This window comes from Hylobates moloch, unplaced genomic scaffold (assembly GCF_009828535.3).
Source record: "Hylobates moloch isolate HMO894 unplaced genomic scaffold, HMol_V3 SCAFFOLD_12, whole genome shotgun sequence".
In the NCBI taxonomy this organism is placed as follows: Eukaryota; Metazoa; Chordata; class Mammalia; order Primates; family Hylobatidae; genus Hylobates; species Hylobates moloch.
Window position 1 is genome coordinate 41,887,758 of NW_026652287.1, and position 12,995 is coordinate 41,900,752.

At 45.6% G+C, this 12,995-nt stretch overlaps 1 protein-coding gene across 1 annotated transcript in view; it reads right to left on the reverse strand.

The window, feature by feature from the left end:
* The window catches only part of MUC16 (mucin 16, cell surface associated), a 220,729-nt gene that overhangs the window by 10,458 nt on the left and 197,276 nt on the right, over positions 1 to 12,995 (reverse strand). The window contains exons 96-99 of the mRNA XM_058425754.1: positions 8,448 to 8,572; positions 8,283 to 8,350; positions 3,419 to 3,591; positions 502 to 537 (exon numbers count right to left, since the gene is read on the reverse strand). Coding sequence (XP_058281737.1) covers positions 502 to 537; positions 3,419 to 3,591; positions 8,283 to 8,350; positions 8,448 to 8,572 — 402 coding nt within the window. The remainder of the gene's footprint in view (positions 1 to 501; positions 538 to 3,418; positions 3,592 to 8,282; positions 8,351 to 8,447; positions 8,573 to 12,995) is intronic.

Consider the following 12,995-nt stretch of genomic DNA (forward strand, 5'->3'; position numbering starts at 1 on the left):
GGATGGACGGATGGATGGATGGATGGAAGGACAGATGGTGTCTGAGAGATGACTGGAAGGATAGAAAAATGGATGTCTGGAAAGATAGATGAGTGGATCACTGGATGAGGCAACGGGCAAATTTAGCCAAAACCAGTAGCCGGCAGAGTCTGCAGCTTGACCATGAAGCCTCTGCTGAGGTACTTGGAGGAGATTTTCTTATCAGGAGGTATGGACTAACAAGGTCATCATCTGACCTCAACCTCTATCCCTGTAGGGAATGCTTGTTCAAACTTCCTCCTCCAACCCAGAGGGACGTGGAAAATTCACAAAGCCAAGACTATGGCTGCAGGTCTAAAAACAGGCCAAGGACTCAGCATTCTTCCTCCCACTGAGATGTTGCCCCTCACCACCTCAGGGGAGCAGCCCGAATTTGGGGCAACCTTCCTTCATGAATGAGGAGAAAAGCTTGAACCAAGACCCATGGAGATTGAAATGGGCACTGGATTCAAAGACACATACTTGTAGGAGGCTCATCTGGACCAGGTTCATTGTAACCTAGAAACAAAGAAGTCACACATAAGAGGAGGTGGCAGAACTGTCCCAGATACTCCATGCCTGTGTCCATATGGGGCCCCTGCCTGGATGCCTTTCCCTTTGTGTATCTGGAGATTATGGATACATTTATGTATCATCTAATATTTGACTTAAATGTGTTCACCACTAGAAAGAATTTCCTGATATTTCAATTAGCACTGACCCTTCGCTACTCACGTCTCTAGCATGCCTCCTATGAGAGGCTCTCACTACCTTTGTGTTCACACGTCTATCCTCCTATCCATCCATAACCCCCGCCTCCCCTTCCAGGCCTCCTCCAATCTATTCCTCCACCCAGTGAATGTTTATTAAGGGTTTACTATGTGCAAGGCTCCCTTTACATTTGGGGAATTTAGGGTAGAACAAAATAGTCTCCGCCCCTCTGGAGATTACATTAGGACAGGATGCACATGTAACCTATCTCTGTCCCTGGGGCCAGGCACAAGGCCTGGTTAATAGTAGCTGCTTGGTAAATCTAAATGAAGGAACAAAATGAAGCATATAAGTTGTGCAGTTTACAAGGGGGAACAGCTCCCCGCAACAGCCAAGTTGAAGGGACTGGATGTCAGCTCAGATCATCAAGAGCCAACCTGCACCTGTGTGTTTATCACAGCACTATTCACAATAGCAGAGATGTGGAATCAACCTATATGTCCATCAACAGATGAATCCATAAAGAAAGTGTGGTATATATGCACAATGGAACACTATTCAGCCATAAAGAGAAATAAAACCATGCTGCTGAGGTTGCAGAGAAAAAGGAGTGTTTATACACGGTTGGTGGGAGTGTAAATTAGTTCATCCACTGTGGAAAGCAGCAGGGCGATTCCTCAAAGAGCTAAAAACAGAACTACCATCCGACCCAGCAATCCCATCACTGCATATATGCCCAAAGGAATATAAATTTTTCTATCATAAAGACACATGTTCGTTGAAGCACTATTCCTAATAGCAAAGACATGGAATCTACTTAAATGCCCATCAAGGATAGACTGGATAAAGAAAATGTGGTACATATACACCATGGAATACTATGCGGCTATAAAAAACAATGAGATTATGTCCGTTGCAGGAACGTGGATGGAGCTGGAGGTCATTATCCTTAGCAAACTAATGCAGGAACAGAAAACCAAATACTGCCTGTTCTCACTTATAAGTGGGAGCTAAACGATGAGAACACATGGACACACAGAGGGGAACAACAGACACTGGGGCCTAACTGAGGTTGGAGGGTGGCGGGTGGAGGGTGGGAGGAGGGAGAGGATCAGAAAAAATAACTAATGAGTACTAGGCTTAATACTTGGGTGACGAAATAATCTGTACAACAAACCCTGTGACATGAGTTTAACTTACAGAAAATCTGCACGTGTATGTCTGAACTTAAAAGTTAGAAAAAAAGAATGAATCCATGTCTTTTGCAGCAACATGGATTAAACTGAAGTCACCTTAAGTGAGACAAGTCAGACACAGACAGACAAATATCACATGTTAATCATAAGTGGGAGCTAAGCAATGTGTAGACAAGAACTCAGAGAGGGGAATGATAGATAAAGGAGGCTTGGAAGGTTGAGGGGGTAGGAGTGGGGTGGGTGATGAGAAACGACTTAATGGATACAATGTATGTTATTGGAGTGATGGATACTCTGAAAGCTCTGACTTCACTACTGTGCAATCTATGCATGTAACAAAATTGCACTTGTACCCCATAACTGTATACATACAATGATGATGAGGAGGATAGTAATAATAATAATAAAGAACATCAAGACCCAGACTAGCCAAAAACTTAACTGTGGGCATGGGCAAGTCCCTTCCCCTCTCTGTGCCTCAGTTTCCCTCTTTGCTAAAATAAGAGTAATGAAAGCCCAGGATGTCTCTCTACATCCCGGTACCTACCTAAAGGTACCTCATATAAGTGATATGGGGTGCCCACCTCATGGGGTCATGATGATAAGCACTGTTCTTGGGTTGGCGGTGGAGGGGATGAAAGGGGAGCTATTTTGTCAATTCTCCACAGTCATGCTTTGCCTCTCAGAACCCCATTTAGGGGATGCCTTCTTAAATGCTGTCTTTTCCTGAGTTCTAGACCAATGCTGAGGCCCAGTGTGCCTGAAGCTTAGATCCCATAGATCTTCCTGGTATAGGTGCCTCACGTAGGAGAGAAGCCCATCCCTCCTCAATGGTGAGAAGAAAGCAGGGAGGGGAAATGTGTTTGTTTTGTTTTGAGACAAGAATCTTGCTCTGTCACCAGGCTGGAGTGCAATGGTGCAATCTTGGCTCACTGCAACCTCCACCTCCTGGGTTCAAGCGATTCTCCTGCCTCAGCCTCCCAAGTGGCTGGGACTACAGGTGTGCGCCACCACACCCAGCTAATTTTTGTATTTTTACTAGAGACAGGGTTTCACCATGTTGGCCAGGGTGGTCTCAATCTCTTGACATGATCCACCTGCCTCGGCCTCCCAAAGTGCTGAGATTACAGGCATGAGCCACTGCGCCTGGCCAGAAATGTGTTTTTTGTCCCCCAAGTGCCCCCACCAGGAAGACTCTTCTGTGAATTAAACACGTGGAGTGGATCATAGCACTGAATGCTGACAAGTGGAGTTCATATCCTGGTTCCACCACTGTCAAGGTAAATTGCTTAGCCTGTCTAAGCCTCAGTTTCTTAATCTGTAAAATGGGATTAATCAAAGTCCAACCTTGCATGGTGATTATGGGAGGGTCAGTGGTAATGCCAAGACTTGAACCCCAAGTCTTTCCCTAGAGAACCAGCAAACAGACAGTCTCCTGGACTGCAGTGGGGGCTGGGGGCTGAGGCAGGGAGATGGGGCTGAGAGCTGCTCACCGTTAAGGTAGAGGCTGTCTTTGTCCAGAGAGTAGGGGCCCAGCCGGGTGATGCCGTGGGTCTGCTGGCTCAGCTCATGGAACACCTGCTTGATAGGCAGACCTGGGCTGCTGAGGGGCCGCAGGTAGGTGCAGAGGAGGTCCACCCGTGTCTCAGTGCCGTTCTTCACAGACCTGAGGAGGGAGAGGTGCAGCTTTGGGGGATGAAGGCCACCTGGCACCTCTCCACTTGTGGTCACTGCACAACTCACAGTCCATATTTTGGTCTCGTTGACAATTTGCAGTTTCTCCACCTGGCCTTATCTGTCATCTCAGGATCTTTGCAATTGCTGTTACTTTTGTCTGGAAGCTTCTCCCAATTTCTCCTTACCTGGATAACTTCCTGGTCATCCTCCAGGTCTCAGCTTAGAGGACTCCCTCCTCCTCCTCGCCCTCCTCCTCCTTTTCTTCCTCCTCCTCTTCCTCCTCTTATCTTCCTAGGCAAGGTCAGGAGCCTCCTCTGGGTCCCACAATCCTCCACTCTTCCCCTGTCACTGCCCTGGTCACCCTCTATGTAATTATAAATGATTTGTTCCTGTTCCTACCAGAACGTGGTCTCCACGAAGGAGGAAATGAACCAGTTTAGCTTACTCTTATTGTATCGAAGCCCCAGAACCTAGCACCCCTTGACAACTCCCTGCAAAAATCAAAGTCCTAATGAATGGAAAAAAGTATATAGCATTTACATACAAATGGAAAAGGAAGGGAATTCTGACACATGCTACAACATGGATGAACTTTGAGGACATTATGCTTGGTGAAATAAGCCAGCCATACAGTATAAACCAGGACATATACCATATGATTCCTCCATTCATAGGAGGTCCTAAGAATCATCAGATTCACAGAGACAGAAAGTAGAATGGTGGGTGCCAGAGGCTTGAGGAGGGGGATGGGGAGTGAGTATTTCATGGGGATAGAGTTTGGGAAGATGAGGAAGTTCTGGAGATGGATGATAGTGGTGATGGTTGCACAATAATGTGAATGTGCTTAATGCCACTGAATGGGAAATATAGTTAAAATGATAAATTTAATATGATGTGTATGTTACCACAATATAGAAAAAAAAATCCAGGCTGGGTGCAGTGGCTCACACCTATAATCCCAGCACTTTGGGAGGCCGAGGAGGGTGGATCACCTGAGGTCGGGAGTTCGAGACCAGCCTGACCAACATGGAGAAGCCCCATTTCTACTAAAAATACAAAATTAGCCAGGTGTGGTGGCACATGCCTGTAATCCCAGCTACTTGGGAGGCTGAGGCAGGGGAATCACTTGAACCCAGGAGGCGGAGGTTGTGGTGAGCCGAGATCATGCCTGGGCAACAAGAACAAAGCTCTGTCTTAAAAAAAAAAAAATCCAAGTCCTCCAAGGCCCTTTGACCCTGCTGATGTCTTGAGTCTCATCCTCTCTCTCTTTCCTTCTTGCTCTCTCTCTGCTCCAGCCACACTGGCCTCTTTGCTGTTCTTAGAACACGCCAAGCTCATTTGCACCTCAAGACCTTTTCTCATGCTGTTCTCCCTACCTGGAACAGTTTTCATGGCCATTTGGGACACAGCCCAAGATTCATCCTGGGTAAAGTTGCTCTTCCCATCACTAGCTATTTATTTATGTTTCATATCACTTTACTCCATTTGAAGCCACTTTACTTAGATATTTATGTTCCTGTTTAGCATCTGTTCATCTCCACTGGGTGAGGACAGGGACAGCATCTGTCTTATCACTCTAGTACTCAGCACCTGCCTCAGAGGAGTGGTGCCATGGGCATCAGTTGAGTAAAAATATAAATGGAGAAGTAAATAGTAAATACCAAGAGAGTGCAAAGTGACCCAAAGAAGTCAAGTTGGCAAGGATGCAAGAAAAGGAACTCTTATACATGGTTGGTGGGAATGGTAGAGGAGTGGTGCCATGGGCATGGGTTGAGTAAAAATATAAATGGAGAAGTATCTAGTAAATACCATGAGAGTGAAAACCGACCCAAAAAAGTCAAGTTGGCAATGATGCACGAAAAGGAAACTTTTTTTTTTTTTTGAGACAGAGTCTCACTCTGTCGCCTAGGCTGAAGTATGCAGTGGTGAGATCTTGGCTCACTGCAAGCTCCGCCGTCTGGGTTCACGCCATTCTCCTGCTTCAGCCTCTCCAGTAGCTGGGACTACAGGCACCCGCAACCATGCCTGGCTAATTTTTTGCATTTTTAGTAGAGACGGGGTTTCACTGTGTTAGCCAGGGTGGTCTCGATCTCCTGACCTCATGATCCGCCTGCCTGGGGCTCCCAAAGTGCTGGGATTACAGGCATAAGCCACCGTGCCTGGCCTAGGAAACTCTTATACACTGTTGGTGGGAATGTAAATTAGTACAGCCTCAAATGAAAAATAGTATGGAGATTTCTCAAAGAACAAAAAAAAATCAGAACTACCATTTTACCTGGGAATCCCACTGTTGGGGATCTACCCAATGGAAAAGTATTAGAAATAAATCGTGGTGATGGCTGTATGACATTGTGAATATAATCAATGTCACTGAATTGTACATTTAAAAATGGTTAAAATGGCAGACTTTATGTTACATGTATTTTTGCTACAATATTAAGAAATGTGATTTTCTTAAATAGATGCAGAAAAGGACCCTCTGAGAATAGCTCAACCCATATATATATAAAGGAAATGAGGCCAGGTGTGGTGGCTCATGCCTGTAAAATCCCAGCACTTCCGGAGGCTGAGGCAGGTGGATCACTTGAGGCCAGGAATTTGAGACCAGCCTGGCCAACATGGCAAAACCCCGTCTCTACTAAAAATGTAAAAAAATTTAGCCTGGTGTGGTGTTGGGTGCCTGTAATCCTTGCTACCCTGGGAGGCTAAGGCAGGAGAATCACTTGAACCCGAGAGGCGGAGGCTGTGGTGAGTCAAGGTCGCGCCACTGCACTCCAGCCTGGACAGCAAGAGCAAAACTCCTTGGGAGGTTGAGGCACAAGAATCGCTTGAACTCAGGAGGCAGAGTTTGCAGTGAGCCGAGATTGCACCACTGCACTCCAGCTTGGGTGACAGAGTGAGACTCTGTCTCAAAAAAAAAAAAAAAGAAAAAAGAAATGAAACCAGTATCTTAAAGAGATATCTGCACTCCTCTCTTCATTGCAGCACTATTCAAAATAGCCAAGATATGGAAACAAGCTCAATGACCTTCAATGGATGAATGGGTAAAGAAAATGTAGCATACACATATACAATGAAATATATAAGAAAGATGAAAATCCTGCCACTTGGGATAACATAGATGGAGCTGGAGGACATTAGGCTAAGTGAAATAAGCCAGGCACAGAAAGACAAATACCGCATGATCTAACTTATAGGTGGAATCTAAAATTGTCAAACTCACAGAGGCAGAGAGTAGGATGGTGGTTGCCAGGGGCTGGGAGGAGGAGCAAATGGGGTGATGTTGGTCAAAAAGTACTAACATGATAACTATGTAGAGGTAATAGATATATTAATTAGCTGAAACGTGGCCATCATTTTACAATGTATACCAAAATATCACGTTGTACACTTTAAATGCAAGCAATTTTTATATGTCAAAAGTCAAACTGTCATGAATAAATTAAAAAGTTATTTATACCAGTCAGAATAACTATTACTGAAAAGACAAAAACCAACCAACCAACACCAAACAACCAGATGCTGGTAAGAATAAAAGAAAAGGGAACTCTTATACACTGTTGGTGGGAATGCGAATTAGCCCAATCTCTATGGAAAACAGTATGAGGATCTCTCAAAGAACAAAAATGTAGAACTACCATTTGACCCAGCAATCCCACTATTGGGGATCTACCCAATGGAAAAGAAATCATTATATCAAAGAGACACCTGCACGTGTACGTTTATTGCAGCACTATTCACAATAGCAAAGACATGGACCCAACCTAAGTGTCCATCAACAGAAGACTGGATAAAGAAAATGTGGTTTATATATATACCACAAAATACTATTCGGCCATAAAAAGAGTGAAATCATGTCTTTTGCAGCAACATGAATGGAATGGGAGTCCATTATCTTAAGTGAAACAACTCAGAAATAGAGAGTCAAATACCACATGTTCTCACTTATAAGTGGGAGCCAATGGACTCCATGTCCATTAGCTCATGGTCAAATACCATACGTTCTCACTTATAAGTGGGAGCATAGACTCCAGATCCATGTACACATGGACATGGAGTGTGGAATAACAGACACTGGATACTCAGAAAGGTGGGAGAGTGGGAGAAGGGTGGGGAACCTCACTTGATGGGTATAATGTACACTATTCGGGTGATACACCAAAAGCTACTGTCTGGAAGTCTACTGTCTGAAGACTTCACTATGCAATATATGCATGTAACAAAAACTGCACTTGCACTCCTTAAATCCATTTTAAAAAAAGAATGGGGCTGGATGTGCTGGCTCATGCCTGTAATCCCAGCACTTTGGAAGGCTGAGGAGGGCGGATCACCTGAAGTCAGGAGTTCGAGACCAGCCTGACCAACACAGAGAAACCCCATCTCTACTAAAAATACAAAAAAAAATTAGCCAGGCATGGTGGTGCCTGCCTGTAATCCCAGCTACTCGGGAGGCTGAGGCAGGATAATCACTTGAACCTGGGAGGCAGAGGTTGCAGTGAGCCAAGATTGTGCCATTGTACTCCAGCTTTGGCTACAAGAGTGAAACTTCATCTCAAAAAGAAAAAAAAAAGGAAAGATAAAAAGACTAAAAAAATACATAGCCCACCCCAACCCAAGAGGGACCTCCCAGTCAGAACTCTAAGTTCTTGGTGGTGTGCTGTGGGTGGGGGAGTTTCTTACCTTAGTGCGATGACCCTGCAGCCTGTATACCGTGCACCCAGGCTGCTCCTCTGGAACAAAGGACTGAGCTGCAGAGGGAGAGGGGAGCCCAGGTTGGTCAGAGGCAGGCAGGCAACAGCCCTAGGATGGGCATGGCAGGGCTGCAGGGGGAGGCAGGCCTCTCACCAGGTGCTGCATGACGTTATCTGTGATGTTGAACTTGAGGGAGCCGGGTTGGCCCATGTCCACCATGTAGCGCAGGTTGTTGATGGTGAAGTTCAGTGTGAATGGCTCCTTGCTGACCACCCCGGCTAGGGCAGGGGGAAAAGAGAGAGAGAGAGAGAGAGAGAGAGAGATGAAGCTCTTGGGGAAGATGATGGGTGGGTGGGGGGTGGTATGGGGCAGGGTGGGGGCAGTGTGTTCCAAGGACCCTGTGTCCGCCTCTCAATAAGCCCAACGGTGACTTTTAATGGAGACAACTCCAGCAGCCAGTAAGGGTGTGCTTAATGATTTGGTATGTCCAGATGGGGTCCTTCTACCCAAATGCAGGAAGGGAAGATTCTGTAAAAAGTTACCAATGGTTCTGATCTTTCCCAGGGTAAAGACTCCATATTACCACACTGATGCAGAAGTCATGACTTTGGCCTTTTAAAAAAAATTTATTCTCTCTCTCTTCCTCTCTCCCCATAGATCCTTCTCTGCCTTTCTCCCATTTCTGTCTCTCCCTTTCTCTCTCTCTCTCCTGCACTCACAACCAGGTATGCTAATCTTCTATGCATTGGTTAACATGGCCAACAATCTTTGCAGCCATAACCAACCTCTCAGCACCTCAGTTTACTCATCTGTAAAATGAGATGACAATGGTTCACAATGATTATTCCTGCCTCAACAGTTGTTATAAAGCTTAAACAAGTTAATCATTGTAAATCGTGTAAGCACTGCTGGGCACACAGGTCAATATGGTGTACATGTTTATTATATAAAACATATCAGCAAATGCTTTCTAATCACTCCCTCTGTGTGGAACTTTATGGAAATATGAGCTAAGGTTTTTTTGTTTTGTTTTGTTTTGTTTTTGTTTTTTTGTTTTGTTTTTGTTTGAGCGGAGTCTTACTTTGTCGCCCAGGCTGGAGTGCAGTGGTGCGATCTTGGCTCACTGCAAGCTCCGCCTCCCAGGTTTTACGCCATTCTCCTGCCTCAGCCTTTTGAGTAGCTGGGACCACAGGCGTGCACCACCACGCCTGATTAATTTTTTTTTTGTATTTTTAGTAGAGACAGGGTTTCACCGTGTTAGCCAGGATGGTCTCGATCTCCTGACCTCATGATCCACCCGCCTCAGCCTCCCAAAATGCTGGGATTACAGGCGTGAACCACGGCGCCCGGCCAAGCTAAGGTTTAAGATAAACCTCTAGAAGAAAAGTTTACCTCTCCTTCTCTCCCTGCCTTTCTTCTTTTCATCACTCTTGAACTTCCTTCTGTTCATTCTTCCTTCTCTCCTTCTTTCTTTCCTGAACTTCCTTCTGTTCATTCTTCCTTCTCTCCTTCTCTATTTCCATCCTTTCTTCTTCCCTTCCATATTTCATTCTATTAATTCATCCTTTCTTTCTTGCTGGCTTCCTTCCTTTCATTGTACCTTCTATCATCTATCTATACTTCCTCTTCCTTCTCTCACTTCTTTCCTTCCTTTCACCCATCCATCCATCCATTTATCCATCCATCCATCCATCCATCCATTCACTTATCCATCCATCTATCCATCCATCCACCTACCCATTTATCCATCCATCCTTCCATCCACCCACCCATCTGTTCATCCATCTGTCCATCCATCCATTCATCCATTCACCCACTCACCCACCCATCTGTTCATCCATCCACTCATTCATCCACCCACCCATCCACCCACCGATCCATTCATCCATCCATCATCTATCTTTCCTTCCTTACACCTCTCTTTTCTTCCTTCCATCTACTTATCCATCTTTCTTCCTCCTTTTTTTCTTTCATCCATTTTTCTTTCTTCAATTCACTCATCCATCCTCTCTCCCTTCCTCCTTCCATTCATCACTTCTCCCTTCCATCTGTCACTTCTTCCTTCCATCTATCCACCTTGCCTTCCTTCCATATATAAGGAATTGGTCCTACACTGCTCCAGGAACATTTGAAGGGGAGCAGGGGGGCGGGGTAAAGAAATACTCTGGCCCTTCCATAGCCCCGCCCACCATTGTCCCATCAATGCCTCCTGTTGGCTGAACCTAACAGGAAGCTAGTTAGCATGGGAGCCTGGGAAATGTAGTTTTCATGCGTCAGACGTCTATCCCACAGAGCACAGGAAGGTTGGAGAATGGATCCGAGGACAAAAACAAAACAAAACAAAACAACCCCACATGTATCGCTTCTCGGCCTTTTGGCTAAGATCAAGTGTAAAAACCCCACATGTGGTATAATAGAGAAAGCCCATAAGAAGTTACATTCCTATAAAAGAGAAGTAGACAACAGAATATAAACAAATAAGTTCAAAAAAGTGGGAGAAGTATTGTGAAGGATTAACAGAAAGAAAAAACCCAGGATCTCATTTGGAAGTAGGAGTGAGACAAATTCGTATAAGAAATTAACTTTTCCTTCACAGTCAGCAGAGTAAACAGACAATCCACAGAATGGGAAAAAATCTTCACAATCTATATATCCAACAAAGAACTAATATCTAGAATCTACAACGAACTCAAACAAACTAGCAAAAAAAAAAAAAAAACAAACGATCTCATCAAAAAGTGGGCTAAGGACATGAATAGACAATTTTCGAAAGAAGATATACAAATGGCCAATGAACATATGAAAAAATGTTCAACATCACTAATGACCAGGGAAATGAAAATCAAAACCATAATGTGATACCACCTTACTTCTGCAAGAATTGCCATAATCAAAAAATCAAAAAATAATAGATGTGACTCTAGGGGTCAAGATGGTCTACTAGAAGCAGCAGCGCTTGGAGGCTCCCATTGAAAAAAACCATAATAAGTGTGTGAATCCTTCCCTGGCAACCAAAATATCCAGGTTCCCTCATCAAAATTGACTAGAAGGCTGGCAGTGACCCACGGAGAGAAGGAAAAGCAGTGTGTTGTGGTGGCCCACCTGAGAGACACACGGGGAAGGGGAATCCCGTCCCTCCAGCCAAGGGAGATGATGAGTGAGCGGGCTACCCAAGCTGGGGAAACTGTGCTTTTTCCACGGAACTGTGCAACCCACAGATTGGAAGATCCCACTCGCAAACCCATGCCACTGGGACCTAGTGTCCCAACCCCAGAACGCGCAGATTCTTACAGCTGGAATCTGCCTAAGCCTACGGAACTCCCCGGGTGAGGGGCGACCAGCACTGGCTGCGGCTGCCTGCTAAGTCTTTTTCGTTCCTTGGGGGAGGGGCGACAGCCAGCACTGGGAGTCATGACTGCCTAACACGCTAAGCTCCCTGAGCAGGGGAAGGGCGGCACCCCTTTCAATAGCTCCAGGCTGCGCTTGTCCCCTGCTGGAGCCAGGTAGGCTGGATGGCTTGGTCCCAAGACTTGTTCCCACAGCTCAACACACCGGCTGTGGCAGTCTGCAGCCAGAGTGCTTCTTCAGGGCTAACCCCGACCCATCCTTCCTCAGTGGGCAGAGCTTCCCTGAAGGATCTCCAATGACTCCAGCCAGAGGCTCAGGGACAGAATTTGGACTCCCTGGGCTTGGGCTCCTAGTGGGAGGGATGGCTGCAGTCTCTGCGGACCAGCAGACTTAGCCTCTCCTCCTGGTAGTTCTGAGGAATCCAGGCAGCCCAGACGTGTGGTTTCCCCCCAATGAAGCACCCCCTCTCCACCAGGGGACAAAGTGCTTCATTAAATGGGTCTTGCTCCCCATGCCAGTCAACTGGGTGAGACCCTCCAACAAGAGTTGTCAGACACCCTATACAGGAGAGATCCTACTGGCATGAGGTTGGTGTCCCTCGAGGTCAGAGGTCCCAGAGGAAGCAGGCACCTATCTTCGCTGCTCTCCAGCCTCCTTGAGTGACATCTCCAGGTATAGGAGCAAATCAGATGAATAGGGCCTGAAGTGAACCCCTAGCAAACTGCAGCAGCCCTACAGAAGAGGGACCTGACTATTGAAAGAAAAACAAGCAGAAAGTGACAACAACAGCATCATCATCAACAACAACAACCAAAAGACCCCCACAAAAACCCCATCCAAGGATCAGCAGCCTCAAAGCCTGAAACCAAAACTCACGAAGATGGGAAAGAATCAACAAAAAAATGCTGAAAACCCAAAAGGCCAGAGTGCTTCTTCTCCAAATGACCACAACACCTCTCCATTAAGAGTACAGAACTGTTTGGAGGATCAGATGGATGAATTGACAGAAGTAGGCTTCAGAAGATGGGCAATAAAAAAGTACGATGAGCTAAAGGAGCATGTTCTAATGCAATGCAAAGCTAAGAACCTTGATGAAAGGTTAAAGGAATTGCTAACTAGAATAACCAGTTTAGAGAGGAACATAAATGAACCGATGGAGCTGAAAAACACAGCACAAAGCTTCATAAAACATACACAAGTATCAACAGCCAAATCGACCAAGTGGAAGAAAGGATATCAGCAATGACCAAGCTGAGCCTGAGTTGAGCCTTCTAGGAAAACCAAAGAGCCAACTACACATCATCAAGGAACCTAACTCTCTTGAATTCTGTCCCATAATCCTGAGTCAGCTCC